We start from the raw sequence: 25,374 nt of genomic DNA, 5'->3' as shown, positions 1-25,374 counted from the left end.
GTGTGTGTGTGTGTGTGTGTGTGTGTGTGTGTGTGTGTGTGTGTGTGAGTGTATGTGTGTTTGATTTTGAAAAATAGTTTTATATGTGGATTTTAGGAGACGCAATTCCATCTACATATAGCAAAATATATTTTAATTATTTATTGAATGACATTTTGGTCGAGTTTTTCTATCTGTTTTCTTTGAAAAACTGTGTGTGCAAAAATACTCGCAATCTAGTAACGATTTTGATAGCATCAAGATCACACATCGATAAAAAATATTCATTGACAGCTCTGAAATATCATTGTACCTATTGCTTTCTGGTCTGATGAACATTTTCACGAACATTACGTCAGGAAATACAATACGTAATATGTATAGCGACGAAACATTTGCGATCCTAAAAAATGTTAATTGGATAGCTATTAGGTAATAGTGAGAGTTTCATCATAGCATACTTTAAAGTAGTTTCTTTTATACAAAGGCAAGAAAATTATTATCTCATTTATCATCGTATCATTTATTATTATATAAATTGTTTGTAATCATAGTCATTATAACATTATCTCATATCGTTTATTATAAGTCGTGTAAAAACATAAATCTATAAAGTAGGTAAAATATAACAGAATCTCTCATATTAAAAAAGAGCGAGAGAATTATTATCATTTATCATCGTACACTAAGAGAAAAATGCTTGGTATTTGCAATTATAATCGCATAGTAAAATAATTATGATTGGGGTTCTTATTTTTATAATTATTATTGCTATAGGGGAAAGTAGGGGAATAGGACGCAGTGGGTAATAGTGCGCACCTCAAGTTTGAGACTGTACGATAGATTGCGACACGTGATTGCAAAATTTTAAAGCTATCGTCAATTCTAGATAGTATAGATACATTTTATTTCATTTTATCTCAGCTTAAAGCTTCATTTGAATAGAGGAAGCGAAAAAGAAAACCCGCCCGTTTTCTTACCATTTTGAAGCGACAGAAGTTAAGCTTAATTGTAAGTGTGGGCAATTTTTGTTTGCTACTGTTATTGGTATAACATAATGAAATACAATCCCTTGGGAACCTTTTGCCGCGTTGGTCCCATAATTTTATTTGCGGTTTGCGCGAGTAACTGACAAAATTGTCCCGAAATAACAAATCGGGGAATAACGCGCGGCTTTTATTTATGTTAATTTTATATATATATAATTTATTTATATTCGAATTTATATATATTTATGTCAAATTAATCGTGCGTTGAAGCCATGAATCAGTTCTACTCGCAAAAAAAAATTTTTAAATATTTTTTTATTTTTAAAGTTTTGCGTTTAATTTTCGATTATTTATCATCACTCATCATTAATTATACGTAAAACTAATGATTTAAGCAGAAAAGTTCGAAATTTATTCGCTGCAGACACAAATTGGCAATTTCCATCAACTGCGCACTATTACACGCCACTTTCATTTTTACCTAATTTTGCATCGTCCTAAATATCGCTCAATAAATATTCAACAACAAAATTATTATCAAGTATGAGTTCACATACTTGTAGACAAACGTTTAAAGGTTCCATAGCTGCATTTAAATTAATTGTAATTATAAAAGCCATTTTGTATTAACAGATTTACTTTAGGTACGTACTATTATCCCACTTTCCCCTAATATTAGTAAAAATAATTTTATATGCATAAATCTTTCAATTATGGTCATTTTTATCATATTTATAGTACGATTATAGTACTTGCTATACATAAATCACAGGTTATAGCGTATAAAATCATGTATAATGTATGATTGAAATAAACGTATGAAAGCTATGACAACAATAATGTATAAGAATTGAGTCATAATTTGCATTGTTAAAATAACTATAAAAATATAGTTGGCACCAAAAATAACTAAAAATTATAGCGAAATTGTGCAACTGCAACTATTATTTCTTTTGCTAAGTGTATTATTTATTATATCATCTGAGTTGTTTATAATTATAATCATTATAACATTATCTTATGTCATATTTATTATTATATGAGCTATATAAGATTGTAAATCTATATATAAAGTATGTAAAATGTAACAGAATATATAAATCTCTCATAAGTCTCTAACATTAAAAACAAAAGAAAGAAAACAGAAGAGGTACCGTGACATAATACCGAAAGTAGCTGTTATGTTCAGGCAGTTCAGGCAATGCTGGCGATGAAACAATCGATTCAGTTTTTCAAACCGAGTAGATTCTATCTATTATCGATTAAACCACCCGAGCGTGACCGCATTGACATTTCCAAGGACTTCCTAAAGGAGTGAACTAAAGGAGTAGGAGCGAGGATTAGATTAGGTCACGTGGAACGTGCGACTGTCGCTAAAAATAAGAAAATAATCCACACTATTATCGATCGGACAGCAGAGCTTCACGTCTAGAGACGCTAATTAGTCTGAAAAATGACGCCTTGTTCTCTGAAAAGTAACACGTGCTTCCACCATGCTTGTCGGAACGTGTGTCAATATATACAACTCGGAAGATTATCATGCTATAGAAATTTAATAATGATACGCGTCAGCGCGCTCGACAAAAACGCCAAGGAGAAACTCGGATGCTCGGCAAATATCGCGGATCACGTGCCAGTCAGAGCGCTTTGGTATAATTAAGATCGGAAAATTTTCTTAAAACCTTCGAGTGTCAGAGATAAATGACGACATGGAATAAAACTGACCACCTTCGAGACCACGTTCGATCGATATCTCGATGATGAAACATCTGTTTGGCCGATTTTGCATACTCCGGCACTAAACGATTATCGTCAACGACGATCGTATCTTAAAAATGTTAATTAGCGCTTTGCTGCGAGGCATGTGTCGCCGAGCTTATAAAATTAAGATAACGCCGCGGCGTGCAAATTCGTTTCTTCTATGAGTGCACGGCAACAACGTACGGCGCTTTTAAGCGCGTTCGCGCCAACTGCGTTGCATTTTATTTGTAAAGGCACATGGTTCTCTGCGATATGTTTCCTAGATTCGGTAAAAAAGTAAAGCACCTCCGTGTGAAAGATCGCGCGCGCCTTTATTCCGATCGATTCGAACGATGGCTGACATTGACTTTAATCGTTAATGTGTACGCGAATGTGTTATTTGTACTTCATTGCGCTGCTATTCCTGATTTTTTTACACGGCCGACTCACGCCGTGATTTGCGACAACAGAGCAAAACACTCGATCAAACGTGCAATTTCGAACTTCTGATGCGAAAAATTATAGAAGAAAGATTGACGTTAATTTATTTTACAAGAAAATTTAATTTTATTTTATTTAAGATAAATTAAGATAAATAAATTATTCAATTTAGTTGTTTCATACGGATATAAACTCTTCATTTTCGACATCGGATATTTTTGGATTTATCTACATATCTATTTTAATTGCTGTAAAAATTAAATACTTTCTAATACCATAAGCCAACTGTTATTCGTTTTAATTTTGTTTCTAAAGAAAACTCGGTTTTCTTGGTGTTCTATCCGCCGCGATGGATTATGTTTGTTCTGTTCGTTATGTTAATTAATGTGTGCCAGTACTTTGCGGAATGTTATGGATGCCATCTCCGCGTAATGGAATTTTTTAATACTCCAGGGCAAAATTAATTACATACTGTCATTCCACACAAAGACCGTCTTGTATTGTTGCTATCTAAATCCGCTAATAAATTATGGTTTACTTGTCTGGTTGTTAATTGCTTTCCTCGCGGCGGGTTAAGCCGAAAATGCCATTGTTGAACGAATTGATAATCAGAAACGACCACACCGTCGTTGTAAATTATGCACGTGGATCAAGTGAAATCTCGATCAAATCTTTGATACACGATGCATCCTTGCCTGATAGTAATTATAACGCTCTCCTTCTCGAGCGCTGTTCATTACGGCTTTTAAGATGCGTTTTTATATTTAATACATGTATAGTCATATATCATAAACAAGCTCTTAATGTACGGCATAGCGAGCAACGTTGCTCCACGCGTGATAAGAACGAGAGTGTTTTAAGACGACGCGTCGTACTTTGAGTAAATAGTCAAATAAAACAGATCGACAGATAAGAAAATAAATTATGCCAAAGTCTTTACATGACCGACTATAGTTAACCTCGATCTAATTTTTTGCCAACGATTATATGTTAATATTTTTATCTGAAGACTGAAACGCGTCGGTGGCCTTACTGACAAATGCGAATTTTGTCCGCATGTCGGGAATCAACACAATGATCATTTATTTCAGACTAGCTTTTGAGATATAGGTATAGTTACCCGGGGCTTCACCCGGGCGTCTTTTTTTTAACGACTTTATTTATGTTATTACGTTTGTGTTCTAGCTAATCTTATCCACCAATGTATGATTCATAAACACATATTTTCAATAGCTTTCCACGTCACCCATAAGGTACTATTATTAACGCGTTTTTTTTAGTGGTCAATACCAACCTTTTTTTAATAATACTCTATATAAAATTACATGTATAGCTCATACACTTTTTAAGCAGAAATCGGTAACCCCTTCACCGATCTTCGGTAAATTCAATAACAACCTTCCTTAAATGATTACTGTATTATCCATCAAATAACTTATACATTTTTTAGGCAGAAATCGGTAACGCCTTCACCGATCTTCGTCAAATTCAAAACACAACCTTCCTGTAATGATACTCTGTATAAGATGACAAATATAACATATATAACTTATACACTTTTTAGGCAAAAATCGGCAAGCCTTTCACCGATTCTCGCCAAATTCAATACCAACCTACCTTTAATGATACTTTATCCATAAAAAAAAATTTGCGGAAATTAGAGCAATTATGTAGATTCTTTTAGACAAAAATCGGTAATTTTCTTATTATTAGCAATTTTTTGAATTCTATATTATATTCTTCAGTTTTTTCTACCCCTATTTCATGTATAATACTTTAAGATTTGGTTGATTAGGAAAATTTGAACAGGAAAAGTCATTAAGTACAAGTACGACTCTTTTAAAGAATTTAAAATTTTAGATATTCCGAATTTTTTTTCAAATTGAGTTGTAACACAATGGCACATAGCCTATGTTCAGGAAGACATAAGCTATCCACCGGTGTAAAAATTTTTGAAATTAACTCAATAGTTTCTAAGATTACCCTGAACAATGGCACATAAACAAACTTTTCCCCTTTATATAATAGCAGAGATTATATAGCAATCCATTTACTAAAATTAAAAGCATGAAAAAATTTGTCGGTTTTTGTATCTACATGAGAGAGCTAACGGTCGGATATAATTTACCGATATGTCGACAGATCAAAAACCTATATTTTATCAAAAACGAGTGAAATCGCTCGTAAAAACGCATTTTATACTATTCAAATATTTTTAAGCCATCAGGATATCTTTTAAAGGCAAACGAAAAAATACGTTAATAGAATAGAAAAATTTACCATAAGTTCAATTATATATAATTAAATACATATATTATACAGGGTGTCCGAAAAATCGCCTACTCCACTTCGGGAGGTGATTCGGGACCCAAAAACAAGCAAAAAAGTTCATACAAACATAGGTCCGGAAATGAGCCGTTTCCGAGTTATAGCCACTTTTATGTTCAAAAATCGTAATTTAGAATCCGCTTGGCATCCCTCTTTCTTAATTATTTCTTAAATTAAAAATTTTTATTTTTAAATATTTTTAATTTTTTTAATTTTAATTTTTTTATTTTTTTTTTAATTTTTCAATATTTGTAAATACGATTACATTATTTTTAAAAGAAATCAGTTGTTTTCACGGTTATTCAATATCAGTTGTTTTCACGGCTTTTCAAAATCAGTTGTTTTCACGGCTACTTGAAATCAGTTGTTTTTACGCCTATTCAAAATCAGTAAGTAAATCACGGCTTTTCAATAAGTTTCAAATTATTATTTAACAACACCTTACTTTTAGGTTGTATCTAATCTTTCCGTATTCATCAATGGATCGTTTAAGTTTTAATGAATTAGCTGATATGCATCTTATGTATGGTCTTGCTCAAAGTAATGCTCCCGAGGCAAGAAGATTATACATCCAGTCTTTTCCAAATCGAGATGTACCGGGAATAGCATCTTTTCGAAATGTAGACGGAAACTTGAGAGAATTTGGTAATTGTAATTAAAAAAAATTGAAAATAAAAATTTACGATTTTTGAACATAAAAGTGGCTATAACTTGGAAACGGCTCATTTCCGGACCTATGTTTGTATGAACTTTTTTGCTTGTTTTTGGGTCCCGAATCACCTCCCGAAGTGAAGTAGGCGATTTTTTGGACACCCTGTATATGTTAAATACATATATTATACATACATATATATATATACATATATTTTTTTTAATTGTATATATACTTTACTATTATCGAAAATATTGAAGAGCATTTTTCAATGGCAGATATTTTTCGATAAATATAATTTGTAAGACTCGCTTCTGTGAACTTTATTAGAATAGACTTTCTCGCATTTTGTTAAAGTAGCAAGGCTAATTAACGTCAACTTCCGAAGGTGCGACCGCCAGAAAAATGAACGGGCGTCCGATTTTCTGCCACGCGACAGTTTATCGATCCTTAACGATATATTCGAAAAGCATATATATAAGATTCGAAACATCTTTAGACAGCAAAGTTCGAGCATGCGTACATCCTTCCTGCCCGTTCAAACTGTTAAGGAGCATCATTGTCGTTTTGGTATACTTGAACTCAATAAGAAGTTGCCTGAGGATTTGCAGCTCGGCGATTTACAACTTCACAGAAGCTCGCGAGCGAATTTCTTGTGGCCGCGTCTTTATCTTCGAGAGGCAATTATGGCAAAATCCATGTCTTAACGCATATTTCAGCTTATATTGCTTACCGTTTTAATGTATTTCAAGTCAACAAAAAGTGAATAAAAAAACTTTATTTCCAGTTTTCGCTATTTTTAGCGATGACCGCCTGCCGTGCATGATTTCACTGTATTGTACTAAACTTCCGCTTGTGATGACCCCCCCCCCAAATCCGTAGTCAAATCCATCATTCGGCAAACAGTTCTGATGCAAATCGACGAAATATATGGGCGAATGATTCTTGATATATTTCGAGGAAGTCTATCTAGTGAAATACTCGAAAAACGAGTCTTATATTTAATTATCAAAAAATGTCTGCCATTAAAACATATTTTGCAGTAATATAAAATCAGTTAATACACAGGGTAAACCATAGACAAAACTTGGTTGGAATGAAAAAAGATACAAGAGAGCACTATCCGTTTCATCATAGATGGCGCTAACTATACGTCAAATACAGGTCAATTTAATTTTTTTTAATGGAAATCTCCCTTAAAAATAGAGATAGAAACAAATTTTTCCATTTAAAACATTTTTTTTTTTAATGCATTTTTTCGAGATAATTGACTTTAAAAAAGAACATTTAATTGTTTTCATACGTATCTATAAAATTACTAATTATTAAAAAGATTTCTGAATAAAATTTTGTTAATTAATTTATTTCTTGATTCGAAAATATTTAATAATAATAAAAGCCAAAGGGGAGTTCTTTTTAAGATAAGCTTCTTATTGTTTATAATAATTTGTATTGCTTTACGTAAGTATATTTATCAACAAAAATAAATTTTAAAAATTTTTGTGCCTAACGAGAAAAAAATATTTAGTTTATTGAATGTTTAAAGTGATGGCTACATTAACTTTAATGCATCTTGCAATACGTTTTTTCTAAGATTTCCCTAACCGGTGAATAGGATAAATAGAAGGACTTGTCGACTTGGTTCGCTCGTTCACCGGATCTTTTAGATCTCTAGATTTTTGTCTCTAGAGATTATTTTAAAAAATATATGCTACGATAAAGACAATTGCACGTATAAACAAAGTTTTAATCGTTAATGTAAGGCCATAAAAAATTTTATATCACACGTGCGTGGAAAGTGGCCCAATGTTACATTACCGCACTGTTTCGACTCGTGTGTGGAATCGGCCATCCGTCGCACAGATGGCGCGCGCGCAATAATGGGCCACTTTCCACGCACTTTGTAATATAAAATAGGGTGTGTAACACGTGCGGGTTGAGAATTGGACACTCGTGCGGGTGATCGCACTGGCCTTCGGCTCGTGCGTCCACTCTGCACTCGTGTCCAATTCTCAACTTCCCGCACTTGTTACACAATAATAACCAATCACAGTCGATTATTCTCTTTGCGGTCGAAAAATAATTTAGTGATGTGATTGATTAATTTTCTTATTACTTATAATTTTCTTATGGTTTTACGGTTACGACTAAAACTTTGTTATGTTTAATGACCCTGAGATACCTACAACACTTGTGACAACACTATGCAACAGCATATATATTTGTTGATGCTTGCGCAGCTTGCGCTTCTATCACTCCACAAGCTTCGCAAAACACCGAATGGAGTTTGTGAAAACTTATTGCAAAATGCATTGAAGTTATAATGGCCATCACTTTTTGAACATTTGATAGACTAAATATGTTTTATTTTTTTTACGTTAGGTACAGAATTTTATATTTTTGAAATTTATTTTTATTAATAAACTAAAAACAATATATATTATATATATAATATATATAATAAATATACCTACATAAAGCATTATGTAGATTATAAACAATAAGAAACTATATATCTTTAAAAAAAATTACTCTTGCCTTCATGAGTATTAAATATTTTCGAATCAAAGAATAAATTATTTAACAAAATTATCATTTTTATTCAGAAATCTTTTTAATAATTAATAGATAGTATAAAAATATCATGAAAACGGTTAGATTCCGATAACCCTGGCGCTTTAATTTGACGATGGTTTCTGATGGTAGTCCCCTTTGATTCCAAACAAGTTTTGTCTAAAACATTTTTTTATACAACGCATATTTTATCAGATATTTGTCATTAACATTATAAATAGTTCGCACTGTATAAAGACTTTGGCTTTATTTATTTCTTTATCTATTAATCTATTAATCTATTTTATTTATCCGTTTATTTAAACCGTGTGATTTGTTTTAATTTTACGACATTTATTCTTATTTTTAGTCAAATTCATATCATTCGGCAAACGGCCCTGACACGAGACATTGACTATTGACAAATGATTTTTTAGATCTCTCGAGGAAATCTATTTTAATAAAATAATAAGTCTTAGGCCGGTATTCATAGAAGGTTCTTATATTTAAGACCATCTTAAGTACAATCTTAAGATGCCATTAAGGGTAAGGCTATACATCTATCGTAACGCTTTGATCGTGGTCGTAAGCAATGAAGTCGTCGTAAACCGTATATCTATGCCAATTTATCTATAAACACATTTTTCTTTGCACGTCAAAAAAGCTGACAGGTTAGGTTATGTTGTAACGCCAGACAAGCGTCATAATTGTAAAGAGTTCAAGTTGAATCAACTCATACGATGAGCTTACGATAGCGATTACGGCGAGCGTTACGATCGTTACGACGAGCTTACGGTGAACATTACGATAGATGTAGCCTAGGCTTAACCAATCACAGAGCCGTATTAGCATCTTAAGATATTACTTAAGACGGTCTTGAAATAAGATCTGATTATGAATACCGGCCTTAGATTTATCCAAGTAATATATGCCATTCAAACATATTTTTCAACGATATAGAATTAATCATATAAAGATTTCGACATTATACCTTAACAGCAAATGTATATTCTGAAAATGTTCAGAGGATATCGTAAAGTATGAAATATTATAAGGATGTTCTCAGTATTAAGTATAGTATCCTTATTATATTCTATAGATGTACAGGATATTATTGCTGTTAGGATACGTTTTTTCTTATCCATCGATCTGTTTTATTTATCAGTTTACTTAAAACTTAAACTGTGACGAGTCGTCTTACAATATTCATTCTAATTTTGTAAGTCAAATCCACTATTCGGCAAATGTCAACCATTGATAAAAAATTTTTAGGATTTTCTCTTACTACTTTACTACCGACAGTGACTCGCGTCGTTTGTTTGCATCTTTATTTCGTATCTGACACGCTTCCGATATGCTGTCGTAATACTCTATCGCAACCTATACTGTCGTTTCTCGTGTCGCTTTTATCATGTCCTCGCTTAACAGCTCGTTAGATTCATATACGTTTTATGCAATTATTGCAATTTTCAAGGACGATGCCACGCGAGAGTTCTATCGTACAACATTCTCGCGGCGATCACATTTGAGCAGAGCAGCGCTGGAATTAATATCGTCCGTGTCAATTTAATCGTTTCAAACCGACAATGCTTGCGGCGCCAAAATCATTTAATTTTTATTGTCATAATACAGATCAATTTAAATATCGTATCGCTATTGTCGCTCACGCGATTTCAACGCTGACTTCGTCACTCTAATCGATCTATCATTTTAGTGTGATAAATATCGCTGTCAAAACTAAATTGAATGCCATCGATTAGCGCTTAGACGATTATGAAATACCTATCGGTTTGCATCAAAAGAATTTGCGAAAGCCTATTATGTTATAGCAAAATGCGACTAAAAATAAGCTAGAGCTCTACAAAGCTATTTTAACTTTTATAACGAAATTTTTGAGACGCTAATGTATGTGAATGCTAGAAGCGTGAATCGGCATTATTTACTAATTTTTTATTTAAATAACAAAAAATTAAAGAATAAAAATGTATTCATAATTCGCCTTTTAATTGAATGATGAATAAAAATTTATTTGTTATTCTTTTTCCATTAAATAATAAATAAAAATTTATTTGTTATTCTTTTTTCCATTAAATGACGAATAAAAATGTATTCGTTATTTGGCCACTTTTGTGAATAATGAATATCTACAAATTTCTTCGTCATTCACAAGTGGCCAAATAAGAAATAAATTTTTATTTATGATTCAATTAAAAGGCGAATTATAAATACATTTTTATTTATCAATCACCAAACATGGAATGTCATTCCTGACTAGAAGTAACATTCTTAGTGAAGTTTTAATTTAAAAGACAAATTAAGATTCATGTAGTTATAAATATTTATATATTTAATATTATATTTATCGTCGGTTTTAGAAGTGAGTTTATCATTGAAGGTATTGTCGATCGACGCAATTCGTAATTCTCTATGCTACGATGAAACAAACTGCATGCATCGAGATATGTGACGTGCGTGCGCGATGACATTTAGGGAAAAAAAAGAAGGCCAGGATTCCCGTGACGTCGCGTACGCTCCGCAAGTATTTTCTCTCCGCCGTTCCTCGAATTTTTCCTTCATGCACAAGCAAGAACTCGCGCGTTTTCTTCAGTCTTGCGAGACGATGACGCTCGGGCATTCCTTCTCCGCGACGCCGCGCCGCGTAGCCGCTCTTCCACCGTCACGTCGGATCGTCGTTCGCGTTCGTCAACCGGTTTCGTCCCGTCCGGCCTTACCTTTCGTCGTCTTTCTCGACATCTCCACCTCGGTATTTCGTCTGAACCGGCGTTCTATTCCGGTTATCTCGGGTTTTCCCTGCGCATGTGCCATCAATCAAGGTCGTCATCTTCGGGTCTGGAGCACTCTGCGAGAACTCACGACGCATCGCCGTCGGAAGTTGAGGCACCGTCGCTGATCGATGATATTTATCGATGCACTGCGTACGCAATTCACCTTTTGGCGAATGTTCGACGTCGTTCGTGACTTTCAGATTGAAATAATTCAAATTCACGATTTTTTAACCAAATAATTTCCTCCTTTCGCCATCGCGATTGTTTTGCTCAATATTATCCCGTAATTCGATATTTATCGAAAAATTTTAGGAAGAGTTTTCACATTTTGTCAAGAAATCAGGTTTTGCCCTTAAGATAAATATATTCGGAGACGTTTTTCGTTTAGACCATAAAACAGAAGCGAGAAAAGACATTTATTATTATAGGTATTATAGAAGAAAGAGCTTCATCATGTTGTCATTATATTATCATGAGCTTATCATTGATGTGACAACGTGTTGTTCATTTTATGTTCATATTTTTATGTTTTTTGGATAATCTCCAAAAATCCCCCGCAAACAGATTTGTGTTTGCGTGAACCATAGTTGCGCCATCGCGCATTTGCTTGGATGATAGTAAGTTCTCCCAGTTTGGATGTCATCGTTCGCAAATTACTGTATTGTGAATCTCTTTGAGAGTACCCCGCACGATGATACATATAATCGTGTCGAATGAAGATCTATCATTAGAGCTTCTTTTATGAATGACAAGTTTCCTCATGATTCACGTATTAGTTTTTCCTTTTTTTCTTGTACGACGAGATTAGTGACGCACGTTTTTCTATAATTATAATTGATACTTGACTTGTTAATTTCCGCATACATTATGAGTTGTTACTCAAAACTAGCGAAACTATTATAACAGATAATTTAAGAGAAAAAGACGCTCGAAGAGGAAATATTCTCCACCTAATTAAATTATTGACGTTTAATTGAATATTGTGCGATTGAACAAGTACTATAAATCATTGAAACTGAATCGCTTGATACGCAGTTAATTTTTCATATTATTTAGACATAATAAATTGTTCTTGAATTAAAATATTACCAGATTAATAATATCGATCAAAAATAGATAAAAGCAGTGTTTTGTATCCATGATTTCTCAACCTATGTAATTCTCCGATATTTGCCGAACGAGATATTGAAACCTTGCCGAAACACATGATTAAACAAAACATTTTCACATATTTTCCGACTTTAATATTATGACTAATTACATCCTAATTAAATCATTAATATAGCATTACTATAAATTAATGACTTATTAGGTTTAGATTTCTTCAGATGTATTTAATATAATTATAAAAATTATAAAGGAGAAAAAATAAACTAATTACTAAATGTTATTGCAATAAAATAAAAATTTCAAGGTTTTATTTGGCATCTCCGAGGCCGGGGTCGACTGACCGGAAGAGACACAGATCAAAGTAAGTATTTTATATAATAGATGAACTTGACCGTTTATGAAAATAACGACGTAAATATTTTACTTGAAAAGATTCTAGATTTCTTAATCTTTATCGGAGATCGGAGATTCGATATTACTTGGATCATCGAAGAGTTAAGACCTGTCCTACTGATCGGAAGATAAACATGGTTATTTTATTTAAAAATATGTATGTGTATAGGTATGATCTTTTATGATACTCTCTAAAACTCAAAGAGTGAAATATCACTCAAAACGAGTGAAATGCAAGTCTAACGAAAAGTGAAAATTGAGCCTGTGCACTTCGAGTGATTCGCCACTCCAAGAAAGAATAAAATTGCGCTCTATAAGTTGGAGCGAAATCGCACCCCATTTGAGTGAAAGGGCACTTTTTTCGAGTGCAGAAGATCAGTGTTCATAAGAGTAAATTATGTCATTTTACAATTTTGAGTAGAAAATTTGGTAAATATGTATAAAACTGGTGCTACCCCAACGACATTGACTTTGACATTATGTTGTCAAGATCACTCTCATGCGCGACCTTCAGAACGTTATAGCCGGCGGTCGTTTTTATTAAAAAGTTATTAACCAAAAAAGTTTGAAAAATATAGCAGTTATTTTGAGTATTGAAAAAAAGCGAATTTAATCCTACACCGCCAGGTGTAGGGCGGTGGAGATAAAACAGCCTATATTGGGTTAGGTTAGGTTAATTTTTTTGGGGTGGGGGCGCAGGGGGAAGGACTCCGTCCCTCTCCCGCCCACACATTTAATAAATAATATTTACAATTATAATTATATAATTTTATGGTAAAGCAGAGAATACTTATTTTTGTATTCTTGCAATTATATATGTATATACAATTGTATACATATACTTTGATTTCTATAATCTACCAACTATTCTCTGTTTTAACAAAACAACTGTTCAATGTCTGCTTTAAATGACTTTTTTTGTTTATACATGTGCTATTTTCACATATTAGTCATTTATGCCTTTCAATATTCAAAATAACTGCTATATTTTTCAAACTTCTTTTGTTAATAACTTTTTAATAAAAAACGACCGCCGGCTAAAACCTTTTGAAGGTTACTCAGAAGGGTGACCTTGACAACATATGTCAAGGTCAAAGTCATTGTGGGGAAACTAACGGAAGGTATACTTTTTATGTGATTCCCGGGGCCTCCCCAAAAAGCGCCGTGAGGGGACATTCGAGGGGGTTTTTAGTGGGTTAAAATCCCACATAACCGCCTTCCCCACCCCGGGAGAGGAGGTATTCGTGTGAATTTTCCCCCCGTTATAAAAAAAAGGTCAAAGTCATTGGAGGTGGCACCAGTTTTATGCATATTTACCGAAAATTTCTCTCTGTCACTCTATAGCTTTTAGACTGAGATCGTATCACTCCGGTAGAGTAGTCGCTCTAAAGTTTGATTGAAAAATTAACTCCTACCATATGAGTAAGTGCCCGCATTTATTCAAATTAGAATGACAATCCTCTCTTTTAGACTATCGTAATGACTCGAATATACAATATTAGTGACAAAACCATTCTTTGAAATTTAGAAAGTAGATAGAAGAATCTTAATCTTTTTGCCGACTTGACGTCGCTTGGATTTTTTCAAGCGTCGAGAGATTTCGTTCCTTCGGACGAAGTGAACGCAGAGAGTCACGCACAAACATTCGCACTCTTCCCGCGCTCTTTATATCGGTGCACTCACCTGCGCGCAAGACTCGCGCAAAAGGTTGCGGTTTGCCGCGCGGAGGAAAACGATGACGTTCGTGAAGCGAGTGCGTACGCGATCAGAAAAATTGCACGCTTGTGCGTGCAGGAACGCGGTACAAAAAAAAATCGCGAAATCCCCGTTCTCGCTCGTGCGTGCTCCAGTGACGTTACGGAAAGCGCGTACCTTTTCCGTGCGCCTACAGATCGCGTTTATCCGAGCCGCCCGGTGTTTACCGGTCGTTACCGGTCCCATTAAGGTGGGGAAGCGCGTGGTTTTCTGTATCTGTAGTGGAAGACTATAAAGCCCCACCAATCAGTTACGCTGCCGACAGTCCGCGCGCTTCTCGAAACGAGACGATGTAGTGCGTGAAAAGGTCTGAAAGATATCGATTCGCGGCAATCTATCAGAAAATCGAGATTTCCTCGACGCCTTCTTCGCGTGATCGTGTGATCGATCGAAAGAGAAATATTTATATACTTTGTTCGAGCGTTCCAAATATCTGTTTTCCGTTTTACTTCTTGTGACTTTATAAAGTGGATCTTTGTTTTGTGGATTATTAATAATTACCTTTGTGCGCGCCATCGTGACTCTTTACCTTGTTCTCCACTTGAGAAGAATCAAAATAGGTAAACAAATGTTCGTCTGTCTCTTATAATTTCAATCGTGCCATCAGATATTTTTTCCTTTTTTCTTTTTCAAATAATGTGGAATGATTTTGAAACAAATGTGGGAAAAATTTATCTTCTTTTTCGCCAAAACGGATAAAACTGAATGCAATGAAGCTACAATAAGAAGTTTCAGAAAACCTAACACTTTGTGGAAATAACTGACGTGTCGTTCTTTTATTTTCTGAATTTGTAATTTTCTGATTTTCACATTATTACTTAATTGCGTGAAGACTGTGAAGTACTAAACGTTCATGCTTACATTGCCATATGAAATTTCCTATTTCTGTTACAAGAAAATATCACACGTCGCAGAATTCACGGTTGATAGATCATTCGAAACGGCACAAGTATTGATTCAGTGGACAAAAGCGGATAGAAGGAATAATGGAATTAAGCTGAATTAACGAGGCAAGATATTACAGATTGATAAGCGAGATAGGGTGGTAATTAGATCTGATTAAATCAGTGGAGAGGCGGCAATGGATTATTAATATAATTAACAAGACTGCGTTGCTTTTGCGAATTCGCTGATATTGTTTACCTTTTTTTTGTTTGGTTCCACTATTCCGCAGTGCAAATTATAATTTCTACTAAAGGCAATCCCCGCAAGTATATATCGCACTTTATGAATATCTGATCGGATTATTAGCGCTGATGACTTACCGGCAGCGTTTTTTTCTTTTTCGTTACGTATACATATATCGTCGAGGACGGTATATAATTGCTCAGTGTAATTACTTCTGTACTGAATTAATGCGTCATTCATGCAACATCGTTTCGATATCTTGTAAATTTTCAACGATATATCTGTTATGATTACATGAACGTTCGTGGCACGTGACGGAATTATTTATATTCGTATATAAAACTACGTAAAGGCGCATATTTTTCCGAATTCGCTCTTCGAAGAAAGCGTTGCAGGATTACGAGCGAGAAACATATCCCAAGTCGCGCGCTCCTGTCACTTTCAAAAATAACGTCCCGATTCTTAAGGAAAATAAGAAGTGAGGGGATGAGAGGTGCCGATCGATTCTGCGATTTTCGCAAAGATATAACTGACGCAGAGCCGATAGAAATTACAGATCTGAACGAAATTTGAAAAGAGAGTACTAGAGAAAACATTCCTTAATATTTGTTTGTTTTAATATTGCGTCACCTACTTTTTGATTATGTTGACGTATGTATAATGATCTTACATGACCTTTCACGGTCCCTTGATTACCATACTCGATATTCCAACTATCTGTTCCGCGTTGACAGTCAGAAAATTCCCTTATTCCAAATAATATACAACTCTGACGTTCGGTCAGTTTAGTGCTTAATGTAAAAATATTGTAATTAATGAAAAAGACCAGTTACACGCGTTGTTGCGTTCGCTATGCCGTAATAACAGTCTTTTATTTGTTCCTATTAGCTTCCTCTTCCCATACGCTCGTCGTCATTTACGGAGATCCGCTCGGCTCATTAGCGGCATAATGATACCGAGGCGTCTCGCCTCGTTATCGCATTATGTATTTCGTTCTTTGTTCCCGCATACCCGTTGTCTCACATACCAGCGAACGGGACCGCACGTCCACGTGTATACCGAGTATACCGACGATACTCGACGAGCTTTTTTCACCGTTATATAGTCGCGATAAACGTTCATTAAGAAAATCACAGGCATTTTTCGTTATTCTTTTCAGATATCACGATGACGGTCATGGTCGAGTCCACGAAAGTCGAGGAAGGCAACGGTCCCGCGAAGATCGAGACCTTCGACGATATTCTGCCGTACGTCGGCGAGGCGAGCAGATACCAGTGGTTCCTGTTCATCCTCCTCCTACCGTTCACCTTCGTTTACGCCTTTTTGTATTTTACGCAATTTTTCATCACACTCGTGCCTGCTGAGCATTGGTGCACCATATCGGAGTTGAATCATTACAATCTCACGGATTACGAGAAGTAAGCTTGAAGCCTTTTGATACTTTCGATACTTTATACATGTGCACACTCGAAAATCAAAATAACAGATAAATAATATTTCACATTTAGATAATTGTGACAAATAAAAAAATAAAGTAATGAGATATTTAAATAATTAACACGAAGTAATTTCCGCGGATCTGTAAGATATTTTTGTGCGAGCGGGATCAAAAAACAAAAAATTTCCGAGATTTGTAAGTTTAATAATGTTCGAGACAGTTTTGCAATGACAAAAAGTGAGAAGATAGCGAAATTCTTTTCATCTTTATTTCATAACGACAGTTCAAGTCCAGTCGGTTCGAGCTGACCGAGACCTTGGACCAAGGTCCGGTTGGCTTATATATAGATTCACCCTTGCGTGTTGGATTTTTTGCCTATATGCATATAGTGTGTCTCAAATTCTCTGCACCGTTTCATCGTCTTTACAAGAATGACGATAATTTTTAGATTGTTAACGTTTGTGAAATTTTTTATGAATCAACTTTCTTTTGAGAAAGTATTATTTGAAGATATTTTGAAACTGTTGCAATTAAATTTTTTCCAAATTTTAATACAATAATTGAATCGAAAATACCAGAGAATATGTGAGCTATTTACATATCTCTTATTTATTTTCCAGAATAAAATTTTATTATTCACATTACATAAAAGCTCCTAATGATTCATTTAGTGCGATCTTAGTTTTTACTTCGCTTGAAGCGAAAAATAAATTATTGCCAGCGGCGTTCTTGTTGGGTTTTCCCGAAGTTGAATACATGATGTTTAAAATAGGAGGTAAGATTAATAAGGTGTTATTTTGTGATTGCTCAAGGAATAAAATGTATGAGATGACAAAGATAAATCTCTTTTTCCGCGTTAAACATATGACTTAATTCACGTCCGAATAATTTTCGTTCTTGTCCCACGAAAAGAACATTTTTCTAAAGCTAGAAATATAATTACGTCTAATTACGTTTCATTTCTTGTAGGCTTTCCGCCGTAAGCGTGTTACACAAATAGAAGTGCATAATTACCTACGTCTTTCTCTTTTTTCCTTAAGTGGAACATAAACTTTTCGCGTCAATGAAAATTGCGAAAAGACGTGCGAGACCATTCATTTGACAAACGTAATTTCTAAATTCTGGTTTTTCCAAACACGTTTTTCGTTGAGATATTTCGTTGACTACGATTTTTGGTGTGCTTTCAAGCATTTCGGAATAATTTAATCGTATACAGTGTTTTTACCCATGCAAGTGTCGCGTGTCGCGCGGAAATAATTGTGCCAGACGTTTCCTGCATGACTGTCACATAGGAAAATCCGTCATTGCGGTTGTACGTGATTCAGATCGTTCGATCAGTGGCTTCTCGTCGTATATCCAAAGTTACAGAAAACCAGTTTGGTTGTCGACCTCGAAGGGATTCCACGGGAATTCTGAGAGAGAGAGAGAGAGAGAGAGAGAGAGAGAGAGAGAGAGAGAATGAAAGAATGAGAGAATGAGAGAATGAGAGAATGAGAGAATGAGAGAATGAGAGAGATGGAGAAATCTTTTTCTTCTTTGAAAGACTATCTAGGAATGGACTTTTCCCCCCTCATCTTCGAGAAACCGCAGAGTTCTTTGGGAAATGCGAAGCATCATTAAAATTAGCCGCGACATGACTTAAAATGGTAATCTCCGGTGAGAATAAAAGGCCGCACAAAATATAAATACTCCGGGGAATAGTAGAAACGCGCCTATCTCTTTAGGACAAAATTGTCATTTTCTCTGTCTTTGGATTTATGAACGCGTAATCGCATTCCTCGAGCAAAAATGGCACGTCCCCAAAGGATCGGAGAACCCATCTGCTGTCATATACTAGCGTGACTCGCGCATAACGCCGCGCGCCGTAGATTTCAACGAGCATGCCATTTCTTTGACGCGCGTCACTCTTATCTTTTGTTATATGCGATAGTGAATTAAAGATATTCGAGATATAAAAAATCATATAAATTTATTGTTTTTCTAACGATTTTGTTTGCGTCTGGGTTATGACAGGATCGCGGTAGGGATACCCCCAGCTACTGACGAGGAATTGAGGCTGGAGAGCGCCACGTCATTCTCGAGATGCTACATGTACGACGTGAATTATACTGAACTCTTGGAGCAAGGTGTCAGGCAGGCCAATTTGTCGTGGCCGATTGTCCGATGCAAGGAAGGATGGACTTTCAATTACACGATGATACCGTACGCCTCAATCGCCGCCGAGGTACCTATCTAAAACGCGCCATTACCACTCGTCATGAATCACTGTCGCCGCAGCTAATTGATAAATAAATTTGCCGATTGACGCGCTCAGCGAAACGTCAACCGGCTTTTTATTCTTTTCTTCTTCTTGCCAAGCGCGCAGCTTCATTGTATCTTCTTACGAAGCGAAAGAGAAACCGGTACGGAGAAACCGAAAATACGGTTCACGCACCGGTATTTTTTTGGTGTTGCGTAATATCCGAAATAAAAATTGATTACCATACTGGTGACGTCGTCGAGCAACGTTTATTAATACTCGTCACCAATATAAAGTAGCGTAAGCTTCAGTTGTATGTATATCAATATTTGATGCTATTTGACGTCCGATGCAATTCAAGCTCCTCAGCATTGCAATATTATAAAGCTAAAGATGATAGAAATTATTTATAAAAATTACTTCAGTCGCGGCATATCCATATACAAAAGATGCTAACAAATTAACGTCATCGACGACAATATTATTAATAATAATAACCTCTTCGCAATTGTAATAATGTGCACTAATTTTGCCAGCTCGAATGGGTTTGCGAAAAGACCTTTCTCGGTTCCGCAGCCCAGTCGGCCTTCTTCGTCGGCAGCATGATCGGCGGCCTGATATTCGGCTACATAGCCGATCACTACGGCAGAATCCCGGCATTGGTGTCTTGCAATGCCGTAGGATTCTTTGCCTCCATCGCAACCGCCTTCTGCAACAGCTTTTGGTCCTTTTGCGTTGCAAGGCTGATCGTCGGTTCGTCGTTTGACAATTGCTTCAACGTACTCTTCATTATAGGTACGTATCGTCACGATCGAATAAAAAAATCACCAAGGACTTAAATAAATTTTCTGTCCGAATAAAGCAGCTTATTAAGGAGATACAAATAGGTATTTTTGTTCTTATTAATCCCAGTAGTTTCAATTAAAAGTAAAGTATTGAATTCTGAAATAGAATTCTAACGCAATTATAATGGAATTATTATATTGCGACATCTCAGTCGTCGTTACTGACGATAACTTTGGTCGTAGTGATCGAATACGTTGGTCCGAAGTACCGAACTCTGGTGGCGAACATGTCCTTCGGGATTTACTTTGCCGCCGCCGCTAGTCTCCTACCGTGGATCGCATATTGGATCGCAGATTGGAGAATTTTAAGCGTCGTCACCGCATTCCCGATGATCGTCGCTTTCCTCGGTCCATGGCTTGTCCCAGAAAGTGCACGGTATTTGCCTTCATTCTTATTGTCTCGTATCAAATTTGTAATATAAATTACCCAGTGAACAAAGTGATATAGCAGTCTGTCGGCAGATTGGTAACAGATTTGATCAGATATGTCAGCAGACTAACATCAACTATGTTCGCATTCAGCTTGTGTTCTTCCAGCAGAGTCTGCTAACATAATCAGATTGGTAGCAGAAATCGTGCAAATAACAGAGCCTATTGACAGGCAATGTGAGATTGGCAATAACAGAAACCACGTAGAACCTGAACGGTTCCAGCAGGATTTGCTCGATTTAGGCTGCCAATCTGCTGTCTGATTATATGTTATACTTTTGGCGTTCTGTTTACATCACGTGATACATCAGAATCGGCATCAATCTGTAGTCTTTCTGCCGACAACATTTGTAACAGATACTTAACAAGATTTGCTTTCGACAGACTTGGTTGTCTGGGTATATCATGAAATAAAATTATCTTTTATATGTTGCACATATGTAGGTATAGATGCTAATAGGCGCATAATAATTGGCCTATTTTGTTCCTTAGATGGTACATTATGAGCGGCAAGGTTGACAAGGCGATCGGCATGCTGAAGAAATTCGCAAAGGTCAACGGCAGGGAAGTGAAGCAGGAAGTGTTCGAGGAATTCGAAAAGAGCTGCAATAACATGATCGAAAAGGATCAATCGCACAATCAGTACACGGTCCTGCATCTTTTCAAGCTGCCCCGACTGGCTCGTATCACCGTCATGCTCGTTATTTACTGGTGAGTGCCAGGAAAATTCAGATCCGACCTATTTTCCCTCGTTTGAAACGACTATTGATCCAAACAGTTCGCTTTCAGGCTGTTGATCATTCTGGTGTTCGACGGACATGTTTGGAACATGAAGCTGTTGGATCCGGACGTGTTTACATCGTTCTCCTTAGCCGCGCTAACCGAGCTTCCGGCGGCGATTCTGCTGGCACTTTTCCTCGATAGATGGGGCAGGCGGTGGATGGGCTTTGCTTCGATGTTCATATGTGGCGTTTTCTCTCTCATCGCTATTAGCACTCCTCCCGGTAAATTACATTATCACTCGCGACGTTAATTATTTTTGTTGTCATCAGGCTTTTTCGCCCTTATCACCAGAACAATACGGGAAACGTAAAATTGTCATAAGGGTGCAAAAAATAAGAAATGAAAGATAAAACGGGAAAGAGCGTGAAGATAAGATTTTCCAATCTGTCGCTCTGCGATCTGCGATCCAAGTTTCGTCGGATTGCGAATAGTATGTACTTGTAACACGCCACATTTACATAACTCGTGATGTTTCAGGTCCACTAACCGTCACCATGGCGATTTTGGCGCGTCTCGGTGTCAATATCGCCGCGAATATCGGTTTCCAATACGCGGCCGAGATGTTGCCGACCGTAGTGCGGGCGCAAGGTGTATCTCTGATTCACATTATTGGCTACATTGCTCACATCATCGGACCCTACGTGATCTACTTGGTAAAGTATCCGGAAAATTCGCGTGATTAAACGAAATCCAGTCGCCAGATCGATTAATTGAGTCAATCGTCATCGTTGTTTTCAGGCCGACGTCAATCAACATTTACCGCTGATAGTGCTCGGCTTTCTGTCGTTTATCGATGCGTTCTTAACGTTAGCGCTTCCGGAAACCTTGGATCAAGAATTGCCTGAAACTCTGCAGGAGGGTAACGACTTCGGCACGGATCAGAGCTTTTGGTGGATTCCTTGCATATCTTCGTAAGTTCTCTATAATTACATCTTTTTTCTTTTCTCTCTCTTTCTCTCTTCCCTCTTCTTCTATCTTTCCTCCTTTTTTGTTTCCTCTTATCTTCTTTCGTATTAGATTCAAGTAAAAAAAAAGAAGAGAGTCCCTCTGTATTTCTTACAAGAGAATCTTGCAAATCTGAAAATTCTGACCTTAATGAAACTTTATACATAAGTGTGGAGGGGGAGGGAGTTAGTAAATAGACGAATTTCGAAATTTTTAGTTGCGGCCTAAAAATATGTGGTGTAAAGGGGTAAAACTACCCCTCATGTGTAGAGCGGTTTTTCTCGATATATCTCGAAAAATATTCGAGATATCAAAAAATGTTTTATACAAAAGTTTTATGGCAAGAACACCTCTATTTAACTATATTAATTATATTTTTAAAAAATAATTTTTGAAAAGAAATTTAAATTTAAAAATTCCGATTTAAAATTAGAATTTTTTTGGTTCGCGAGGTTTCCTTGTTAGTAATAATTACGTAAACTTATCTCTTTATTCCCGAAATTTTTGCAGAACCCCGAAATTGAAGAAATCGCTGAGGAAGAAGAAGAAGAAGGAGGGCATGACGAACGCGGCCTTCCATCACGGCAGTATTCAAACTATGGACTGTACAAGATTATAACGTATTCGCGTGGTTACGTATAATTTGCCAAATCGTTGTAAATATCGCGGTCAATATCGTCCGCGTGTGTGTGATCTTAGGTGTTAAACTATAACAAGTGACGCGATATGGACACGTCAAGTGCGGTGTTGCACCAACGCGCACGGTGGTGAAGAGGGACATAAATAGGAAATAAGAATGCAGGATTCAATTCCATGCATCCGGCAAGGTGCACGCTCAGATAGACACGAATGCAAACGTGAATGCGCAACTTCGAAGTCGACGCGACTATCTCGAGAGTGCCAGATTATTTTTCCGAATCGTTTCTTCGCGATGCGACTTCGACTTTCGCCGCTCTTTTTCAGGATGCAGCTGTGTACAAAGTTATTTGATTAATTGTAAGCGTAGTTTTAGCGAGACTAGATTGACGAGCCAGCTGACTTTTTCATACCGTTCGCGAGATATCACGAGGCTCGAGATCGGTGTAATATCCGACGTATTCGATTTTTTTACATTGCATAGGGTGGCGAAACTTGGTGTGCCAAATGTCGCATTTTATTTACTCACGAGTAAAAATATCGCGTATATACCTATATAGATATTCATATACGCGTTCGCTACATTCAGCGGGATTAAGATGTCTATTACAAAGGGATGTCCACATCCCATCGCTCATTGTTTTTTGCCTTGCCCAAACGATATTTCTGACCCACGGTATATAAAAAACTGCTCATTTTCCGTATCGAGATACAGATACAGAGATCGCCTTGTTACACTTGATACTCTCGAAAAGATACAACGAACCTAGATAAACTGTGCGAACGAATAAAAGTTCTGTCATCGCTTTCTTGATGTATCATCAAGAATTGTTGCGAAATTGTTAGCAGCGATGGCAATCACGAATTAATTTTCATTATGTAAATAGAAGACTTTAAGTAATTTAATTAATGTATATAGGCTGGGGCACCGCGTTCACCGCATAAAGACATGTTTCTCATCTTTCACTGCCAAAAACTTGGAAATTTCTTCGAAAATCGCGGAAGATGTCAACATACTTTTTCGCTCATTGCCATCTGAAAGTGGTTAAGTAACAGTGTAAAATAAAAAAACAAATTGTTTTATCATCGTGTAAATTCCGTTCTAATGTATTTACTCTCAAAAAAAAGTAAATCTCCCTAGAAAATGCTCCTCAGATCGGAAGATTATTATTCCGATCTTATCTATGAACTTTATTAATTCGTACAAAAAGAAGCTTAATTACTTTATCATATTATCACGTGCCGCGCGAGACGCAAGTATCTTTTTTTCTAATTACATTTCTTCGACGATCGCGCCGAAGATTATTATATAACGGAGTTGAACGGACTAGAGCTCGCGTGGACGATAATGTCGATGTCGATTCGGACACGGTCTTCCGCAGCAGGGCATCGTCCAGAAGCTTTGTTCCTTGCCGAAGTCCTCTCCTTGACGTAGGGTCTGCGGGAGGTCGCGACCGAGCGTCTCCGGTAGGAACAATACCAGGGTAGCGGCTGCAAATGACACGACGCTGATGATCATCATCGGCAGCCCGTCCCAAACCTTGGCCTAAAACAATTTCGATTGATTGACTAAAAATACCGAGCGACGCGAATAAAGCTTGCATTTTTGTCCTCAACGAAAGTTCTAATGTGTTCATTCTAAATCGATACACCAAAAAATAATTAAATAATGGACGCAATATACGATAGGGTGTTCAATATTCGCCTGCCGAAGTCTATATTGAATTGGGAAAAATTTCTTAAAGTTTTTTAATTATTTGTGATTGACAATAATAGACCATTTATAATAAGATATATTTTAAATGTAATTAAACTTCTCCGCTAGAATCTCCACTACAAAAATATAGTTTTCTAATAATACTACTAATTACGTTGTCATGCATAATGCAGAATAGTTGTGTCAATTGTTCCACAATATCGTCTTTTTCCTAAGTAAAGAATACAAAAGGTCACTTACGCTATCCACCACGTACGGCGCGACGGAATGGGCCACAATGCCAAAAATGTGGATCAATGCGACGCCCTGCGTCCTAATGGGGGTCGGCAACAACTCGGCGGCGTACTGGAGGCCCACATTGGCTGCCATATTCAAGCAAAATCGCGAGAGCACCGACATCGTCAGTTTCGCTGCGACTGAATAATAAAAACGCATGAGATAAGGGATTGCGGCACGGTCGCGGACCGCTTGATTTTATTCGAAAGACA

General features: G+C 36.3%; 2 protein-coding genes across 4 annotated transcripts in view; one reads left to right on the top strand and one right to left on the bottom strand.

The window, feature by feature from the left end:
• The window catches only part of LOC112454008 (carcinine transporter-like), a 38,045-nt gene extending 13,781 nt beyond the window's left edge, over positions 1 to 24,264 (top strand). The window contains exons 1-11 of one of the 3 annotated variants that reach the window (XM_025015136.1): positions 14,981 to 15,286; positions 15,622 to 15,736; positions 17,014 to 17,272; positions 19,306 to 19,516; positions 20,068 to 20,326; positions 20,560 to 20,752; positions 21,298 to 21,516; positions 21,595 to 21,809; positions 22,066 to 22,241; positions 22,327 to 22,499; positions 23,044 to 24,264. In XM_025015136.1, the coding sequence (XP_024870904.1) occupies positions 17,022 to 17,272; positions 19,306 to 19,516; positions 20,068 to 20,326; positions 20,560 to 20,752; positions 21,298 to 21,516; positions 21,595 to 21,809; positions 22,066 to 22,241; positions 22,327 to 22,499; positions 23,044 to 23,152 (1,806 nt within the window). In that variant the 5' untranslated portion in view covers positions 14,981 to 15,286; positions 15,622 to 15,736; positions 17,014 to 17,021 and the 3' untranslated portion in view covers positions 23,153 to 24,264. Of the gene's footprint in view, positions 1 to 14,980; positions 15,287 to 15,621; positions 15,737 to 17,013; positions 17,273 to 19,305; positions 19,517 to 20,067; positions 20,327 to 20,559; positions 20,753 to 21,297; positions 21,517 to 21,594; positions 21,810 to 22,065; positions 22,242 to 22,326; positions 22,500 to 23,043 lie in introns of those variants that run through there. The other 2 variants (XM_025015137.1, XM_025015138.1) reach the window with 2 other exon arrangements.
• Positions 24,265 to 24,363: 99 nt separating this feature from the next.
• LOC112454060 (solute carrier family 22 member 3-like) overlaps positions 24,364 to 25,374 on the bottom strand; it is a 15,032-nt gene continuing 14,021 nt past the window's right edge. Inside the window, exons 6-7 of the mRNA XM_025015250.1 lie at positions 25,127 to 25,361; positions 24,364 to 24,715 (exon numbers count right to left, since the gene is read on the bottom strand). Coding sequence (XP_024871018.1) covers positions 24,497 to 24,715; positions 25,127 to 25,361 — 454 coding nt within the window. The 3' untranslated portion in view covers positions 24,364 to 24,496. The remainder of the gene's footprint in view (positions 24,716 to 25,126; positions 25,362 to 25,374) is intronic.

This window comes from Temnothorax curvispinosus, unplaced genomic scaffold (genome assembly GCF_003070985.1).
Source record: "Temnothorax curvispinosus isolate PA1 unplaced genomic scaffold, ASM307098v1 QBEX01004775.1, whole genome shotgun sequence".
NCBI classification, from domain to species: domain Eukaryota; kingdom Metazoa; phylum Arthropoda; class Insecta; order Hymenoptera; family Formicidae; genus Temnothorax; species Temnothorax curvispinosus.
Note: the sequence above shows the minus strand (reverse complement) of the source record. Positions and strands in the feature narration are given on the sequence as shown.